Source organism: Emydura macquarii, unplaced genomic scaffold (assembly GCF_026122565.2).
Source record: "Emydura macquarii macquarii isolate MOO-44397 ecotype Brisbane River unplaced genomic scaffold, CSIRO-AGI_Emac_v2 contig_306, whole genome shotgun sequence".
Classification (NCBI taxonomy): domain Eukaryota; kingdom Metazoa; phylum Chordata; order Testudines; family Chelidae; genus Emydura; species Emydura macquarii.
The window spans coordinates 1,218,506-1,236,023 of NW_027130443.1; the positions used below are offsets into that span (position 1 = coordinate 1,218,506).

Consider the following 17,518-nt stretch of genomic DNA (forward strand, 5'->3'; position numbering starts at 1 on the left):
CACACACACATCCCGCCTTCCCACCGCCCCAGGCCCCCCCCCCCGACCCCCATCCTGCCCCTCCCCCAGCCCCATAGACCCCTCCCTCCTCCTGCAACTGGGAGCAGAATCTTCCCAGCTGCAGCCGGGGTGAGCGGGGTTTGGGGGGTGTGTGCACATTTTCGGGGGGGGGGGGAATCCCCAGGGCAGGAGTTGGGGGGGCTGACCCGGGGGGAGGCGATTCTCCGCACCTAGAACAACTCTGCAGCCGGGGGGGGAGTCGCTTCCCAAAATCTTTCGGCTTGGGCCGGGGCGGCAGAGTTTGGGGCGCCCCGGCAAAGATCTGGGGGTGCTGCTCGACCGCCCCTGCGCGGCCGGGGTCCGGGGAGGGGGGGAACCGCTGGCAAAGATTTTAGCTCGCTCCTCCCCCCGCAGCTCTGCCAAAAGTTTTTTTTTTTGTGGGGGGGCTTTCGACCAAGATCCGGGGGTCCCCCTTTGAAGGCAACGAATTTGGAGGGGGGGCCCGGCTTTTCAGGGGAGGCTCTGAGCAGGAACATTTTTGGGGGTCATAAATAGGGGGCCCCTTGTTGCAAGAGTGGGGGACGCACGGATTTGGGGGGTCTGGGGAGGATTTTGGGGGGTGCATCTTGAAAAGGGGGGGCTCCTGGCAACCCCCCCAGCTCTGGGTTATTTTCTTCTTTCCAGCAGCTGCCTGCAAAATCCCCTGCGCCCCCGCCCGCCCCAGCGCCGCCGTTCCTTTGTCCGCTTCCCAGAGCTATGGGGCGGCGAGCTGGGCCGGGCCCCCTCGCCCCACTCGGGACCCCGCCGGAGCAGCGCTAGATCCGGTCCGCTGGATTCGCTTTGTCTGGCCTCGGCGGCGGGGGTCGATTCGGAGCGGCGCCTCCAGAGCCGGGAGATTGGCGGGGCTCCGGACCCCGGGGCTTGGGAGGATTTCGGGGGTCCGTCCCCCCACCCCCCCCCCCGCCACACACACACACACACACACACACGGGGGGGGGGCTTTTTAGGGGCTCACGGAGTCCGGTCTCTGGGATTTTTCGGGACCCGCTTTTCCAGACCCGGGAGTCTTCAGAGGCGTCGCTTTGCAACTTTTCCAGACCCAGAAAGTTTGGGAGAATCCGGATTTTGTCCCCGGGGGGGCGGATTTTTCCTCCATTTCCTTGCGGGACGCCACTCGGGTAGGGAAAGCGGATTATTCCCCCTCCCCAGACGAGAGGTTTATTTGTGAGGGGTTTTTTCTAGCCGGCGGGGTGGGGGCAGGCTTTAATTTTCCTAGCCTGGGGAGCTATCTGGGTTTGATTTTTTCTAGTTTGGAGAAAACCTGGGTTGAATGTTTGTTACAGATTGGGGGGGAATCTGGGTTTCTCTTTTCTGGATTGCAGGGGGGGAGGGAATCTGGGTTTATTTTTCTCTAGATTTGGGGGGGGGGAGATCTGGGTTTATTTTTCTAGAATTGGGAGCGGATGGGGGGTGTCAGACAAATCCGAGGAGTGAAACTTTTCCAGACCAGGGGACACTGGATGTTTCAGAGTTTGGGAGACTCAGAGGCACTGAGGGTTCAGATGTTTGTAGACTAGGGGGAAGTGATTTTTCCCTCCCGACCAGGGGAAACTGAGGCATTCATGTTTTTTCTAGTTGAAGAGCATTTGGGGAATTGAGTTTCCCAGATTAAAGCCATTGGGAGGTGGGGGGGGGGTTAGTTGCTTTTTTAGACCAGGGGAATTTCTTCTAGATTAGAAAAGCCGGGCGAAGGGTTGATTTTTGCACCCCAGAAATGTGCGGGCGGGTTCTTTCCTCCCCAGTTTCTGTGATTTCTTAGCAAACAAATATTCCAGGGGGGGGGTTCCCGTGCCTTGAATTTTCCAGCTCTCGGGGGGTAGCCGAGTCGTTCCAAAGAGAGGAAAAACGGGGGATTACATTTTCCCAGATTAAGGGCCGTTTTGGGTCTTAATTTTTCTGGGATTATTTTTCTGGGGTCACTTTTCCCACTTGGGAATCCTGCCCCCCCTCCCTTCCTCTCCCGGTTGCTGGGATTTTGCCTGGGACCGACAGCAGCTTCACCACCTCCAAGGAAGTCTGGGCTGCCCCAGAGGATGGGGCTTTGGCTGCTTTACCTCTGGATCCCCCTAACACAGGCCGTGGAAGGTGAGTGGCACTTGGGTTGATTTGATCAGATTTCGGTGCCTTTGGCAAGTTACACAGAGAAAGTGTCATAAACCAGCTTGAAATCAGGGAGGGGCTCTGGGATGGCAGTGGGGGCTAGTGGTCAGAGTGCGCAGGGGCCTGGGAGCCAGGACTCCTGGGTTTTCTCCCCGACTCTGGGACGGCAGTGGGGGCTAGTGGTCAGAGTGCGCAGGGGGCTGGGAGCCAGGACTCCTGGGTTTTCTCCCTGACTCTGGGACGGCAGTGGGGGCTAGTGGTCAGAGTGCGCAGGGGGCTGGGAGCCAGGACTCCTGGGTTCTCTCCCTGGCTCCAGGAGGGAAGTGGGGGCTGGTGGTTTGGGGGTGGGGGCTGCCAATTTTTGTGTGGTGTGAACGTAAGGGATACAAGTGACTGAAGTTTTATTACTGCCCCTCCCTCCATCCTCACCGCCCCCTCCCCCCGTCTGTCCAACTCTCCCCTGAGGTTTGATTTACTGTGTTTTAATAAACCTTTAAAACAGACGGACCCTGATTTCCCTTCGCTGCCTTTCATGGAACCCATTTCCACGCTCCCTCTCTCAGGGTGATTTAACTCATGCCAACAAAGAGTGAGCCCCGGCCTCTCGTTCTTGTGGGATCCGGGGGCAGAGAAGGGGGGATTATGGACCAGAGGCCTGGAAAGAAAAACCCCATTTTCTCTCTTTTGTTTCGTTCTCCATTTCTCTGCGCCCTGCACTTTTCTTTCCTCCCCTTTTTCTTCTTTCTCTCCCCGCTTCCTACATTTCCCTCCGAAAACTTTGTCTTTCAGCTGCCTAGGCCCGCGGGAAGCGGGTTTTTTTCCCCCTTCTCTTTCACCAGCCCCCCCCCACCACCTCGCTCCTGCTTTTCGCTGCCCCACCCCCAGGAAAGCCAGGGCTTTGCAAAGGGGCTCCCCCCAGGTGTCCCCAGATTTTCGCTGCGTCTCTTTCTCCTCCATCCTTTCCTCGCAGGATTTCGCCCCTTCTCTTCTCCTCCGGCTGGCCAGCTGCTTCCTTCTGTTCCTCTGCTATCTCTTCCCCACGGGGCAGCACGCAGCTCCTTGGAAAGGGGTGAAAAGGCAGATTTGCTTTGCCAGGTTCGCAAAGCCTAGTGGTTAGAGCAGGGGGGGTTGGGAGCCAGGACGCCTGGGTTCTCTCCCCGGCTCTGGGAGCGGAGTGGGGGATAGTGGTTAGAGCAGGGGAGGACTGGGCGCCAGGACGCCTGGGTCCATTTCCCCTGCTGTTAACCCTTGGGGCCAGGCCAGTTTCTGTTCTCACTGTCAGTCCCCCTCCGACCTCTGTGCACTGGGATTTAACCCTTTCCGTCCTGCCCTGGATCTTTCGTTAGTGATACCGGGATTCGAACTCGCGGCCGGGGCGGGGGGCAGCTGGGCCGGGATCCCCCTCAGCCCTGGTCCCTAACGAGACTGGGAGATGCTGAGTGCCTGAATCATGTGCAACCAGCCGGAGGCGGTGCTGGGCATCGGGAATGGCCCCACCCGAGGATCCCAGCCCAGCCCTGGGGGGAGGGGGTGGAATAAGGCAAAAGCTGGACTGCCCCACTCCCCCCTCCCGGGACTCCCTGGCTCCGATCCCGCAGAGGGGCTGGTGAGGCAGGAAGCAAGGGCCACCCGGTGGGATGGGGGGTCAGGATAGGACCCAGGCGTCCTGCCCCACCCACTGGCTCCGGGAAGCCGGGCAGGGTCACCGGAGGGACAATCCTTCACATCTGGGGCGGAGGCTGGAGGAGGATGCAGATGGCAGGGGTCAGGGTTTGGGAGCTGTGGCTGAGTGGGAGCCAGCGCCCCCTCGAGGGGAAACGCCTCATCCCTCCATTGATTAGAGAGGGTTATTTTCTGGGGCCTTCGGGCACCTCCCAACCCCCACTCAGATTCACCCTCTAATGATCCAGAATCCCACCGCAGGCACCAATGGCCCCAGGGGGGAGGGACAAGAATTGTGTCTGCTGGGACTCTTGGGTCCTACCCCCGGTGCCCCTCACTCCCGACCGGCAGCACCCCCCCGGCTCACCTCCCCCCGCTTTCTCTCTCCCTCAGAAACCTTGCTGAACACCCGGCTGGAGACGTCGGATCTGAAGTGGACGACGTACCCCCAAACCGAGGGCCAGGTGGGGGCAGGGGGGGCTGGGGCAAGGGGGCAGGTGGGGGGAGGGAGGAGCTGGGTGGGGGGTTGGGTTGAGGGGGGAGATGGGGGCTGGGGAGCTGAGGGGAGAGGGCAGGTGGGGGGAGGTAGGTGGAGGGGCTGGAGTAAGGAGGCAGCTGGGGACTGGGGAACTGGGGTGAGGGGGCAGGCGGGGCGGAGGGGCAAAGGGGGAGCCGAGCAAGGGATCCCAGGTGGGGGACAGGCGGGGCTGGGTCCCGGGGGGCAGGGGCGAGGGGGAAGCTGTAGGCTGGGGAGCTGGGGCAAGGGAGCTGGGGGGGGCAGGGGGAGCCGCATGCCCACCCCTTCCGACTGACCGTCCCGTCCCGTCCCCCCGCAGTGGGAGGAGGTGAGCGGGCTGGACGAGGAGCGCCAGCACTCGGTGCGCACCTTCGAGGTGTGCGCGGTGGCCGGGCCGGGCCGGGAGGCCTGGCTGCGCAGCGGCTTCGTGGCGCGCCGGGGGGCGGCCGTGGTCTACGCCGAGCTGCGCTACACGGTGGTGGAGTGCTTCTCCCTCCCGCGCCCGGCCCGCGCCTGCAAGGAGACCTTCAACCTCTTCTACTACGAGGCCGAGGGCGACGTGGCCACGGCCACGGCCCCCGCCTGGCTGGAGAACCCCTGGGTCAAAGTGGACACGGTGGCGGCCGAGCACCTGACCCGCAAGCGGCCGGGGGGCGAAGCCACGGGGAAGGTGAACGTGAAAACCCTGCGCCTGGGGCCGCTCAGCAAAGCCGGCTTCTACCTGGCCTTCCAGGACCAGGGCGCCTGCATGGCCCTGCTGGGCGTCCGCCTCTTCTTCCACAAGTGCCCCCCGGCCGTGGCCCGCCTGGCCGCCTTCCCCGAGACCGTGCCCCGGGAGCTGCTCACGCCCGTGGCCGGTGCCTGCGTGGCCGGGGCCGTCCAGGCCAGCCCGGCCCCGCTCAGCATGTACTGCCGGGAGGACGGGCGCTGGGCCGAACATGCCCCGGCCGGCTGCGTCTGCCTGGCCGGCCACGAGGCCGCTGACGGGGACACGCGCTGTCGAGGTGAGGGGCGGACGCCTGGGTTCCCGGGGTGGGGGGTCGGGCCCCTGGGTTCCCGGGGCGGGGGGTCGGGCCCCTGGGTTCCCGGGGCGGGGGGTCGGGCCCCTGGGTTCCCGGGGCGGGGGGTCGGACGTCTGGGTTCCCGGGGTGGAGGGTCAGACGTCTGGGTTCCCGGGGTGGAGGGTCAGACGTCTGGGTTCCCAGGGTGGGGGGTTGGACTCCCGGGAGCCTGGACTCTGAGGGGGGACCGGGACACCTGGGTTCCTGGCGTGGGAGAGTCAGACGCCTGGGTTCTCTGGGGGAGTCGCGGGGGGAAAGCAGAGCAGCGTGTGGGGGCTGGAAGGGACCTAGGACTTTGGGGTTCTCTGCCCGGCTCTGGGAGGGGGGTCAGTCCAACCCTCTCACACGGGGCGGGGGAGGGGGGAAGCCATAACATTTCATCTCTCTGAACTGCGGTAGGAACCTCTAATCCCCCCCCCCCCACATCCTGGCAGACGCCCCCCCAGGAGAGCAGAGCCGGCGGCTGGCAGAGAAGGAGTAAAAAATTTGTGTGTGGGGGGGAGGGGCGCTGAGATGCGGCCATTTCTGGGGCGAGGCACGGGGGCCGTTGAACCCTCCGTTCCCCAGGATGGTTCTGTCTGACCCCAGCCTTCCCTCCCGCCACCAGCCTGCGCCCCCGGCACCTTCAAGGCCACGCAGGGGGAGGGCTCCTGCCAGTCCTGCCCCCCCTTCAGCCATTCCTCGGTGCCCGGCTCCGCCATCTGCTCCTGCCGCAACGGCTACTTCCGCGCCAGCGCCGACCCCCCCGGCTCCGCCTGCACCAGTGAGTGTCCCTGGGACGGGCGGGAGGCTGGTGGGTTAGAGCTGGGGGGCTGGGAGCCCGGACGCCTGGGTTCTCCCCCCCGACTCCGGGAGGGGAGTGGGGGCTAGTGGTGAGAGCTGGGGGGCTGGGAGCCCGGACGCCTGGGTTCTATGTCTCTCCCCCCCCCCGCAGCGACTCCATCCGCCCCGCGCAGCATCGTGGCCCGGATCAACGGCTCGGTGGCCACGCTGGCCTGGAGCGAGCCGCTGGAGGACGGGGGCCGGCAGGACGTCAGCTACACCGTGCTCTGCTCCGCGTGCCCCGAGGGGCAGCCGTGCCGGCGCTGCGCCCGCCTGGCCTTCGCCCCCGGCGCCGAGGGGCTGGCAGAGCCAGGGGTGACAGTCCAGGGGCTGCAGCCCTACGTCACCTACGCCTTCGAGATCCAGGCCCTCAACGGGGTGTCGGGCCTGAGCCCCAACCCGCCGCAGGCCGAGTCGGTCAACGTCACCACCTGCAAGGACGGTGAGCGCCCCCCCCGCGGCCCCCAGCCCTGCCGGTGCCCCCCACTCCTGACCCGCAGCCCCCCCCTCGCCAGCACCCCCCCTTGCCGACGCCCCCCACTTCCGACCCACAGACCCCCCCTCGCTGGTACCCCCCACTCACGAACCGTAGCCCCCCCCTCGCCGGCGCCCCTCACTCCCGACCCACAGACCCCCCTCGCCGGTGCCCCCCACTCCTGACCCGCAGCTCCCCCCTCGCCAGCGCCCCTTACTCCTGACCAATTCACCGGGCCCTGACTTGTCCCCTTCCCACCCCAGTGCCCCTGCCCGTGGCTGGCATCCACCAGGCCTCAGTTTCCCCCGGCGGGATGATGCTGACGTGGCCAGCGCCCCACCCCCCCAGTGGGCGCATCCTGGACTACGAGGTGAAATACTACGAGAAGGTGAGGTTGGGGGGGGCCAGGGCGCTGGGGGGGAAATCAGAGGTGAGGGGGGGTCGGAAAGGGGGAGGGGGCGGGGAGGTCTCTGTGCTGTGGAGCCAGGTTTGATCCCCCCTCCTGCCCCCCCAGGGCGCGGTGGGCGGGGAATCCCCCATGTTCGTGAAGGCGTCGGAGGCCCGGGTGGCACTGGGGGGCCTGCGCCGTGGGGCCCTCTATGGGGTGCGCGTCCGCGCCCGCTCTGAGGCCGGTTATGGGGAATTCGGGCCGGAGATCATCTTCCCCACCCAGGGCAACGGTGAGTGATCCCCACCCACACATGGCCCGCAGCCCCCCCGGCCCTGCCTCAGTTTCCCCACCCCCATGCCCCTGGCCTTGCCTTAGTTTCCCCACTCCCCTGGCCCTGCCTCAGTTTCCCTCCTCCACAGCTGCCATCCGGGTTCCTAGAGGCACCGCCTGCCAGGATGCCCTGGTTTGAGCCCCCCCCACAACTCCCTGGCATCAGGTTGCTCTTGGGGGGACCCGTGGAGCCCCTCCCCACTGGAGCAACATGCCCACCAGCCCTGCCTCAGTTTCCCCCCTGCCCTTTGCTCTCTAGGCCAGGCAGTATCTCTCAACCTGAGCCGGCCGGGACCGGGGGGCGGGGAGGGCATCAGGTGGGAGATTTGTGCCTGGGGGGCGGGCGTGTGTGTGTGACTGGGTTGGGGGTGACGCTTGCCTGACACCTGCCTCCACCCCGGGCAGCCCCCTGATGGCGTCTCTCTCCCCAGAGGCAGGGGGCCGGGCGGAGCAGCTGGGGCTGATCGTGGGGGCGGCTGCCGTGGGGGCCCTGCTGGTTCTGGCCGTGGTGGTGGTGGCTGTGATCTGCGTCAGGTGAGACCCCCCTGGCGTGGAGGGGGTGGGAGGGGTGAGACACCCCTCCCTGCCTGGCCTGGGGGGGCATGGAAGGGGGCAATCAGGGGGGACAGAGAGGGACTTGGGGGTCAGAGGGATGGGAGTGGATTGGATCCACCCATGTTCTCCTTGTGGGGGGGTCTCTTGGCCAACCCCCCCGACTCCCCTTCACTCTCCATCTCCTCCCCCCGGCAGGCGGCGTGGGGCAGGGGGCCGCGACCCCGAGTACTCGGACAAGCACGGGCAGTACCTCATCGGGCACGGTGAGTGGGGGGGAGAATTGGGGAGGGGGCTAGTGTCTGGGGGGGTCATCTCTAACTGCCCCCCCCGGCCGCTTTCCCCCCTCCCCAGGCACCAAGCTCTACATTGACCCCTTCACCTACGAGGATCCCAACGAGGCCGTGCGGGAATTCGCCAAGGAGATCGACGTGGCCTACGTCAAGATCGAGGAAGTGATTGGAGCCGGTGCGTCCCGCCCCCGCCCCCCGGCCCTCTCCCAAACCTCCCCCCCCCAGCCAGACGGCTCCTGTACCCATGGAGGCCGGCCCCCCCCCCCCCCTTCGATTCCTCGTATCGGTTTCCTGCTCAGCCCCTCGCCGTGGTGTGTTCCCTGCGCCCCCCCCGCCGCCTCCTGCCCCCTGCGGCCCCCCCCTCTTTTGGCCCCCCCCTCGGCTCGGCCCCGCTGACGCTGTGGGGCCCGGTGTGCAGGCGAGTTCGGGGAGGTGTGCCGCGGGCGGCTGAAGGCGCCCGGGAAGAAGGAGGCCTGCGTGGCCATCAAGACGCTGAAAGGGGGGTACACGGAGCGGCAGCGGCGCGAGTTCCTCAGCGAGGCCAGCATCATGGGGCAGTTCGAGCACCCCAACATCATCCGGCTGGAGGGGGTGGTGACCAGCAGCACCCCCGTCATGATCCTCACCGAGTTCATGGAGAACGGGGCGCTGGACTCCTTCCTCCGGGTACGGGCCCCCCGAAACCGGCACCCCCGAAACCCAGATACCGCTGAACCCAGACACCCCCAAACTGCCCGGGTCATGGAGAACGGGGTGTTGGGGCCCCTTCCTCTGGGTATGGGCCCCCCGAAACTGGCCCCCCCGAAACCCAGATACCCCCAAATTGCCCGGGTCATGGAGAATGGGGCGTTGGGCCCCCTTCCTCTGGGTACGGGCCCCCCCAAACCCAGACACCCCCAGATCTCCCGGATCGTGGAGAGCGGGGCACAGGGTCCCTTCCTCTGGGTATTGGTGCCTAGAAATGGGGGGAGGGGACCCCAAAACCCAGACACCCCGAAACCACCCGGATCACGGAGGACGTGGCCATTGGGTCCTTCATAGGGCTCTGGGGGACCCTGAAACACTGGGCGGGGAAGGGGGGGTGCTGAAAAGCCCCAAAGCCCCTCCCCTGCGCAGCAGCGACCCGTCCTCCGGCCCCACCCTCCCATGCTGGCCCCACCCCCTTGCGCTGGCTCCGCCCTCCCACGCTGACCCCGCCCCCGTGTGCCGGCAGCTGAAGGAGGGGCAGTTCGCGCCCCTGCAGCTGGTGGGGATGCTGCGGGGCATCGCCTCGGGCATGCACTACCTGGCGGAGACGGGCTACGTGCACCGCGACCTGGCCGCCCGCAACATCCTGGTCAACGGCCACCTGGTCTGCAAGGTCTCCGACTTCGGCCTCTCCCGCTTCCTGGAGGAGAGCTCAGCCGACCCCACCTACACCAGCTGCCTGGTACGTGGGGCAGGGACCCTCCGATCCTCCATACCCCCCGACCCCACCTATACCAGCTGCCTGGTACGTGGGGCAGGGACCCTCCAATCCTCCATACCCCCCGACCCCACCTACACCAGCTGCCTGGTATGTGGGGCAGGGACCCCCCGACCCCCCTCACAGCCCCCCGATCCTCCATACCCCCCGACCCCACCTACACCAGCTGCCTGGTACGTGGGGCAGGGACCCCCCGATCCTCCATACCCCCCGACCCCACCTACACCAGCTGCCTGGTACACCTGGCGGGGACCCCCTGACCTCCCATGGCACCCCAGCCCCTCATATCCCACCTATACCAGCTGTTTGGTACACCTGGTCAGGACCCACAGCCCCCCTGCATGGATCCCTGGCCCTCCATAGGCCCCTGGCCCCCGCATACACCTGCGACCCCCTACAGCAGCTGCCTGGTACGTGGGGTGGGTACCCCTAACCCTGCCCTCTGACTGCCCCACACCAGCTCCCTGGTACACCCAGCACAGGGCACAGGGCGGGAGGGGCTGGGAGCCAGGATGCCTGGGTTCTCTCCCCGGCTCTGGGTGGAGGGGCCAGTGGTTTGAGTGGGTGGCCGGGCGCCACGTCCCTCTCACCCCCACCTCCCCCCCGTCCATCTGTCTGTCCCAGGGCGGGAAGATCCCCATTCGCTGGACAGCCCCGGAGGCCATCGCCTTCCGCAAATTCACCTCTGCTAGCGACGCCTGGAGCTACGGCATCGTCATGTGGGAGGTCATGTCATTCGGGGAGCGGCCGTACTGGGATATGTCCAACCAGGATGTGAGTATGGCCCCCCCCCCCGGCTCCGAGCTGTCCCCCCCCGACTCCGAGCCAGCTCCCCCAGCTGCAGCCGTTCTATGCGGCTGTTAGACAGCCGCCCCGCCCCAGAGTTGGCCGCCTCTCGGTGCCGGTGTCTGAGCTGGGGCCCTGTCTGCGCAGGTGATCAACGCCATTGAGCAGGATTACCGCCTGCCCCCGCCGGCCGCCTGCCCCACGGCCCTGCACCAGCTGATGCTGGACTGCTGGCAGAAAGAGCGACGCGCCCGGCCCCGCTTCGCCCAGCTGGTCAGCGCCCTGGACAAGCTGATCCGCAACCCGGCCAGCCTCAAGATCGTCGCCCGGGACGCCGGCGGCGGGTGAGGGGCTGCGATGGGCCGGCCTGGGGTGGGGGCTTTGGGGAAGAAACCCCCTTGGAAGGGGGGGGCTGTGATATGGGGCCCTTGTGGGGGAGGGGCTGTGAGCCTGGCCAGACCCTGGGAGTTGTGTGGAGGTTGGTTCCTGGCCTGGTTCCAGGCTGGGGGTGCAACTCATTGGGAGCTGGGGGGGGCACAGTAGGGAGCCCCCTCACTCCCATCTTTTCCCCTCCCCTCTCTTTTCTCCCCCCAACTGATCTCCCGAGGGGCAGAGAGGGAGGCGACCCCCCCCGTAATTTCCGGCCCCCCCATGGAATAATCCCCCTCAATCTCAGGGTGTCCAGGAGGGGCGGGTTGGGCAGAGCAACCTGTCCGCAACCGGTGCTAACACAGGCTCCCCGCCACTGTGTCTCCCCCCCCAGGCCGTCCCACCCCCTCCTAGACCAGCGGGCCCCCCACTACTCCTTCCGCTCCGTGGGGGACTGGCTTCGGGCCATCCGCATGGGAGGCTACGAGGAAAACTTCAGCAACGCCGGGTTCAACTCCTTTGAACTGGTCAGCCAGATCTCCACCGAGTGAGTGAGCCCACCCCCGCGGGGGGCTGGGGGTCGGGAGTGAGGGGCGCCGGCGGAGCTGGGGGCTGGGGGTCGGGAGTGAGGGGCGCCGGCGGAGCTGGGGGCTGGGGGTCGGGAGTGAGGGGCGCCGGCGGAGCTGGGGGCTGCGGGTCGGGAGTGAGGGGCACCGGCAGAGCTGGGGGTCCCACTCACCCCCCCCATCTCTGCCCCGCAGGGACCTGCTCCGAATTGGGGTGACCCTGGCCGGCCACCAGAAGAAGATTCTCTCCAGCGTCCAGAACATGCGAACCCAGAGCAAAATGGCCCCGGCCGGGGGCGCTGTGGGGGGCCAGTTCTGACTCCTTGCAGGGTTGTGTCCTGCCTGGGCCCCCCGAGCTGGGAGCGAGCCGTGCCCCCCCTCGCTGACAGGACCCTGCAGGGGCTGGTCTCTAATGGGGAACCTGACCCCCCAACCCCTCCCGGCTGCACTTTGTGTCTGAGCAGGGAAAATATCGGGGGGGGCCTATTGGTTGAGTGTTCCAAGATGGCTGCCCTCCGGCCACGTCCCAAGATGGCTGCGGGGCCTTTTGGTCAACTGCCAAGATGGCTGCACTTCAGTCTCCCAAGATGGCCACCCTTGCTTGGGGATTCCAAGATGGCTGCCGTGGCTTGGTCGGGTCCCAAGATGGCCGCTTTTCGGTGGTCTGCAGATGTGGCCGCCCCTTGAGGGGGTTGGGCTGCTCAAGATGTCCGCCCTAGGGTGGGGTTACCAAGATGGCCGCCTTAGGGAGGCTCTCCAGAGCTGGGCGATCGTCTCTTGGGAATCCAAGATGGCCTCTGGGGACCAAGGTGGCCACCCATCATTTCCCCTCATGGCTGCCTTATCGCCCGCCCACAGACATATGGGGGGCAGTGATGTCATCAGGTGCCCCCCGTTATCTCCACGGGGAGGGGGGATACCCTCCCCCATCTACTTGACTCCCTATTACCCTCCCCAACCATGGGGGGGCTGCGAGGGAGGGGGCGCAGTCCACCTAGGGCTGCCCCCCATGAAGCCAAAGAATGACTATTGCCAGTAGTGATGTCACTGCTGCTCAGTGATGTCATAGTCTCGGGGACAGGCAACGGCACCCTCAGGCCTTGGCCGCCGGACCCCCCCGCCCAGCTGCTGCCTCGTGATGTCACTGGGGCTGGCATGATGTCATTGTGATGTCATCAGAAACAGCAGATATGATGTTATAACTGGAAAAATTCAGACTATCAGCATCATGGGTGCAGAGCTGTGATGTCATCATTGTGCGATGCCCAGAAATCAGGGCCCTGGCTAATGATGTCACCAACTCCCGTGTGTGATGTCAGAGTCATGCTGTTTAAGGATGTAATCGATTACCGCCTGTGATGTCATCAATCTGCATCATCAGGAGAGCCTGGTTTCCCTCTAATGATGTCATCTGGCTGTGATACAAGAGCTGCCAAGGCGCCCTTCGCTGTCATCACTGCCAGCCTATGATGTCATCATTCCGTGACACCAGGGCAGCCGGACGCCCTCTAATGACGTCATCAGCCTGTGAGCTCGTCTGCCATCGGCCTGTGATGTCGCCAGGGCACGCCTGGGAGCAGAGGCTGCCAACTAATGATGTCACCGGCCTCGAACCCTGATCTCATCACTGTGCGATAGGAGAACTTTCATATCAAACCGGCGCCGGGCCGTGAGGTCATCAGCGCTGGGCCGTGAGGTCATCGGCGGGCACCGCCCCGTCACCTTCATATTGAAGGCGGATTTAACGGGGTTTTGTTCGTTTGTCGCCGTTTGCTTTTGAACCGAAGTGGGGGGGGCAGGGAATCTCCCCCCCCCCGGTATCTCCCCCTAACCTGGACCAGTGACCCCCCCACCAGAGCTGAATGGGGGGGCCCTCCCCCCCAATAAAGTGGGATACAATCAGCTGGCTGAGGAATGGATGGAGGGGGTAAGGGGGGGCGTGTCATGGACACAGGGGGCGTGGCCTCATAGGGAGAGGGACCTGGCTCCGCCCCTCGAGCTGGGACGGGCCGTGGGGAGGGACGGGGTGGCACCCTGCTAGCGATTTGCCTGCGAGCAGAACAATAACGGGGGGGGCCACAGGGGGCTGGGAGCCAGGACGCCTGGGTTCTCTCCCGGGCTCTGGGAGGAGGGTGGGGGCAAGTGGTTAGCGCAGGGGGCTGGGAGCCAGGACTCCTGGGTTCTCTGCCCAGCTCGGTGTGGGGGGGTCGGGAGGTCGCTATTCACCAGCTGCTGTTTCCCAGGGCAGGAAGCCGGGGGGGGGGGGAGATGTCACCCAGGCGCCGACCCCTTGTGGACGATAGATAGACGGACAGACTGAGTGACCCCGGAACGGACGGCGGCAGGGCCCCCCCCCCAAACAGCCTTATGGACCCCCCCTCCCAGGGCTGGGGAGAGGACCCTGGTGTCCGGAACAGCCCCCCCTCCCCGATGTTCCCTCCAGATGTGCGGTGGGGGGGGGGCAGATCTATAAAAGGGAAGGTAAATCCGGGGGGGGGAGTGAAGGGCACGGGGGGGGGGCAGGGCCGGGCTGGCGGGAGGGGGTCTGGGAGGCTCCCCCGCAGCCCAGCGCTCCCCTAAAATGGAGCAACAGCGCCCCCCGGTGGCCACTTGTCGCACTGCACCCAAGTGCCTCTGACAGGATCTTGCGGGGGGGGGGGCGCTGGGCGCCCGGACGCCGGGGTTCTCTCCCCGGCCCGGTTAGCCCCCTCTGCAATAAAAGACACTTTGCCCGCAGTGACATAAAACCCCCTTTATTTCATCGCTATGGGGGCAGGACGGGGCCTGGGCCCTACGGTCCCGGACCGGGGGGGGGGGGAGGGAACAGACCAGGCGTCCTTGGCCCCCCCCCACTCCAAAACCAGAGCCGGGGGGGGGGGCTGCGTCACGGATCGGAACTGCTCCGGCGTCACTTCCATCAGCCCCAGGGGGACTTCGTCGGGGGGAGGCAGACCTGGGGGAAGGTGGAGAAGGGGGGGTGAGGTTGGGAGGTGTGGGCCCCCCCAGCAGGAGGGGGAATAGCCCAGAGAAGCCTGGTTACCACAGCAGCAGGGCTTCATTAACCTATGGAACTCCCCGCAGCTGGACCGGTGTTAACCCGGGGGACTCTGCACTGCTGGGTACTGCTGGGCCACCGTTAACCTGTGGAACTCCCTACCACTGGGCACAGTTGGGCCGTCGTTAACCTGTGGAGCTCTCTGCCACTGGACCCGCCATTAACCCGGGGACTTCCCACCCCCTAGGCATAGCAGGGCTGTCGTTAACCTGGGGAACCCCCTACCGCTGGACCCAGTCGGCTCCTACCTCAGGTTCTAGCAGCCCAGCCCACTGAGGGCCCCGATCCTGTCCAGCTTCATCCCAAAGCAGCCCTGGGCCATGGGCGCCTTCTTGGTCCGGCCCCGAAACTTCCTCTGGCCGCTCATGAAGTCTGCGAAGAATCGGGCCCAGGTAGGGTCGCGGGAGGGGGGCTCGGGGCTGTCGCGGGGGGGGCGGCTTCCCGCCAGGGCGAAGGGGGGATTGTGAGGCGCAGGGACGTCGGCAGAGAGCGGGGCAGCCAGAAGGTCGCCCATGAAGTCAGCCAGAGTCTGGGGGGGCAGGAAGGGGAGACCCCAGTAAAGAAGATGCCCCCAGAGAGAGACAGCCCCCCCCCTCTTGCCCACCCCGCCGAGAACCTGCCCCGAGACACGGCTCTGGGAGGGGAGTGGGGACTAGTGGTTAGCGCGGGGGGGGCTGGGAGCCAGGAAGCCTGGGTTCTCTCCCCGGCTCTGGAAGGGCAGTGGGGACTAGTGATTACTGCAGGGGGGGGTTGGGAGCCCGGATGCCTGGGTTCCATGCCCAGCCTTGTACCTACCTCAGGGGGTTGGCGGGGGGCTGGCGAGGCGAGGGGGAGGAGGAGGAGGAGGATGAGCAGGGTGGATGAAGGTTGCATGATCCCCATGTGTGGCCGGCCCTGATCCAGGGTCCTTCCCTGCACGTGGTGGTGGGGGGCTCAGGCTGGGCGTCTTGGTCCCACTGGAGTCTCTGCTGCCCTGGCCCCTCTGTAATAAGGGGCCTGAGGCGGTGACGCCCCCCGACCACGGGAAGCATCACCAGGGGCAACAGACCCCGCCTCCGCTGGGGCTGGGGGTAGGTGGGAAGGTGGGGGGCTTTGTTCTGGCGGCTCCTGGGTTGTCGGGGTGATGAGTTACTGGAAGGGGGGGGATGAGGCTGGAAACAGGCGGATGCTCCTTATTCCCGACCCGCAGCCCCTGGGGCTCCCCCCCCAGCTCCACCGGTGCCCCTCACACCCGACCCACAGCCCCTGGGGCTCGCTTCTCATCCAAGCCGAGGACGGTTTCGTGACCTTTCCCCATAGCCCCGGGCCCCTCCCTCCTTTAAACCCATCACACGGGGTAACCGGGAGGGGGCCGGGAAGCATCCAGGGGCGGGGGGGGGGACCTTGCGTCTTTCCACCAGGAGGTTGCCCCAGAGACCAGCCAGAGGCTTGCAGGGAATCCGGCCTGTAGCCACCGGGGGCTGGGCGGGGGTCTGGCTGGCTCGGGAGGGGGGCAGGGGCCTGGCCTCTCTATGGGGCGCTGGCCGGGGGTCTGGCTGGCTCGGGGGGGGGGGGTCAGGGAAGGGGGCAGGGGCCTGGCCCCGGGTGGTGGGACCCTCAGGGGAAGGTGGGGGTGGGGGTTTGGGACAGGAAGTGACTCTGGCTGTCAGCCTGAAATCCCCCCCGGCCGCCCCACCTGTTAATTAACGGGCTAATCCCTGGATTAACGAGCTGCGGGGGCTAATTAAGCGGCCGGGGATTAGGAGGGCTCAGGCCTGGCCAGGGCGGGAGGCCCAGCTGGGACATTGTCTGGGGTGCAGCCGGGGGGGGGGGGGCCCAACACCGCCTCCCCACAGCGGGGGGCCTGGTTGAGGCTGGGGCGGGGGGAACTTGCCCAGCTCAGAGCCCCCAGTTGCCATGGGCACCGGTGCCACCCTGGGGGCAGGGAGGCGGGGGGGGGTCACTGCTGCCCATCCCTGGGGAAGTAGGGGGTGAAGGGGATCCCCAGAAGGTTCCCCACCCCCCTTTGGACACCCCAGGATCTGAGTCTGCCAGTTCCCAAGCCTTGGGTTGAGCTGTGGCACCCTAGGGGGTTCAGGTACCGCCTGTGACAGGAGGATCTCTGGTTCCATTCGCCCCCCCAGTGTGGTGAGCGGGGGGGGGAGGGGGGCTGCCTCTCAAATGCCCCAGTCGTGGGGCTGGGTGGGGGGCCTCCCTGCGTGCGGGGCTATGCAGGGCCCCACAGCTGGGCCAGACCCGGGGCCCTTCGCACAAGGCCCAGAAGGGGGGTGGGTGGCTCCCGGACGCCTGGGTTCCCGTGCCTGTCCCGTGCTGACGCAAGCGGCCGGGGAAGGCGCCAGGAGGCCACGACCCGGCCCCACCCACCCCACAAAAGGCCAGGCTAAAAATAAAAGCCCCCAGCTACCTCCCCTGGTCTCCCCGCCCCTGCTAACCAGCCGGGTGTGGGGGGAGGCCGGGGAGACAAAGGAGAGAAAATTCCTGCCCCCGGCGTGGGGGTTCCCCAGCCAACCCCTATTCACCAGCCGCCAGGCTGACGTCAGAGGGGAAAGGACCCGGCTGGGGCCTGTCCCCTCCCTCCCCAAGCCAGCTAGGCCCCCCCGCTCCCCGGGGTCCAGTAACCCGAGGCGGGGGGGGCGTTCAAAGCTAGCTACCTCCCTTCTCAGAGCCAGGGAAAGAACCCAGGCGTCCGGGTAGCCAGGTGGCAGGAGGTGCGGCTGGTGGGACAGACACCAGACTCAAGCCCAGTCAGGTTAAGGGTACATTTATTCTCATTTATAGACACGCCCCCCCTCTCCCCCCAAGACAGACAGACAGACAGAGATGGAGGTGGAGGGGGGACATACACGGAGGAAAGAACCCAGGAGTCCTGCCTCTGGAGACGCCCGTAGCCGCAAGACTGGCTCAGCCAGTAGTAGCCAATGGGGCAGCGTTAGTAGCCACCAGGCCGAGGGTGGGGGGCCTGCAGATGCCAGATGGGGCCCTCCATGCTCCTTCGCCCCCTGTGGGGCGGGGCG

At 66.2% G+C, this 17,518-nt stretch overlaps 2 protein-coding genes across 2 annotated transcripts; one reads left to right on the forward strand and one right to left on the reverse strand.

Annotated features, from left to right (window-relative positions):
- Window positions 1-1,467: 1,467 nt before the first annotated feature.
- EPHB4 (EPH receptor B4) lies at window positions 1,468-13,434 on the forward strand. Its single transcript, XM_067556099.1, has 16 exons — window positions 1,468-2,145; window positions 4,216-4,286; window positions 4,659-5,343; window positions 6,008-6,163; window positions 6,335-6,664; window positions 6,961-7,085; window positions 7,212-7,377; window positions 7,850-7,952; window positions 8,169-8,236; window positions 8,325-8,438; window positions 8,682-8,929; window positions 9,477-9,692; window positions 10,353-10,502; window positions 10,662-10,858; window positions 11,278-11,430; window positions 11,645-13,434. Exons 1-16 carry the CDS (start codon window positions 2,094-2,096, stop codon window positions 11,766-11,768), a joined length of 2,958 nt encoding a protein of 985 aa, XP_067412200.1. The 5' UTR covers window positions 1,468-2,093; the 3' UTR covers window positions 11,769-13,434.
- A 1,326-nt stretch (window positions 13,435-14,760) lies between these two features.
- On the reverse strand, window positions 14,761-15,801 carry LOC137162214 (C-type natriuretic peptide prohormone-like). The gene is made up of 2 exons (XM_067561802.1): window positions 15,745-15,801; window positions 14,761-15,033 (listed from the first exon to the last, which is right to left on the reverse strand). The coding sequence occupies exons 1-2, from the start codon at window positions 15,799-15,801 to the stop codon at window positions 14,761-14,763; spliced, it is 330 nt and encodes a 109-aa protein (XP_067417903.1).
- Window positions 15,802-17,518: the final 1,717 nt, after the last annotated feature.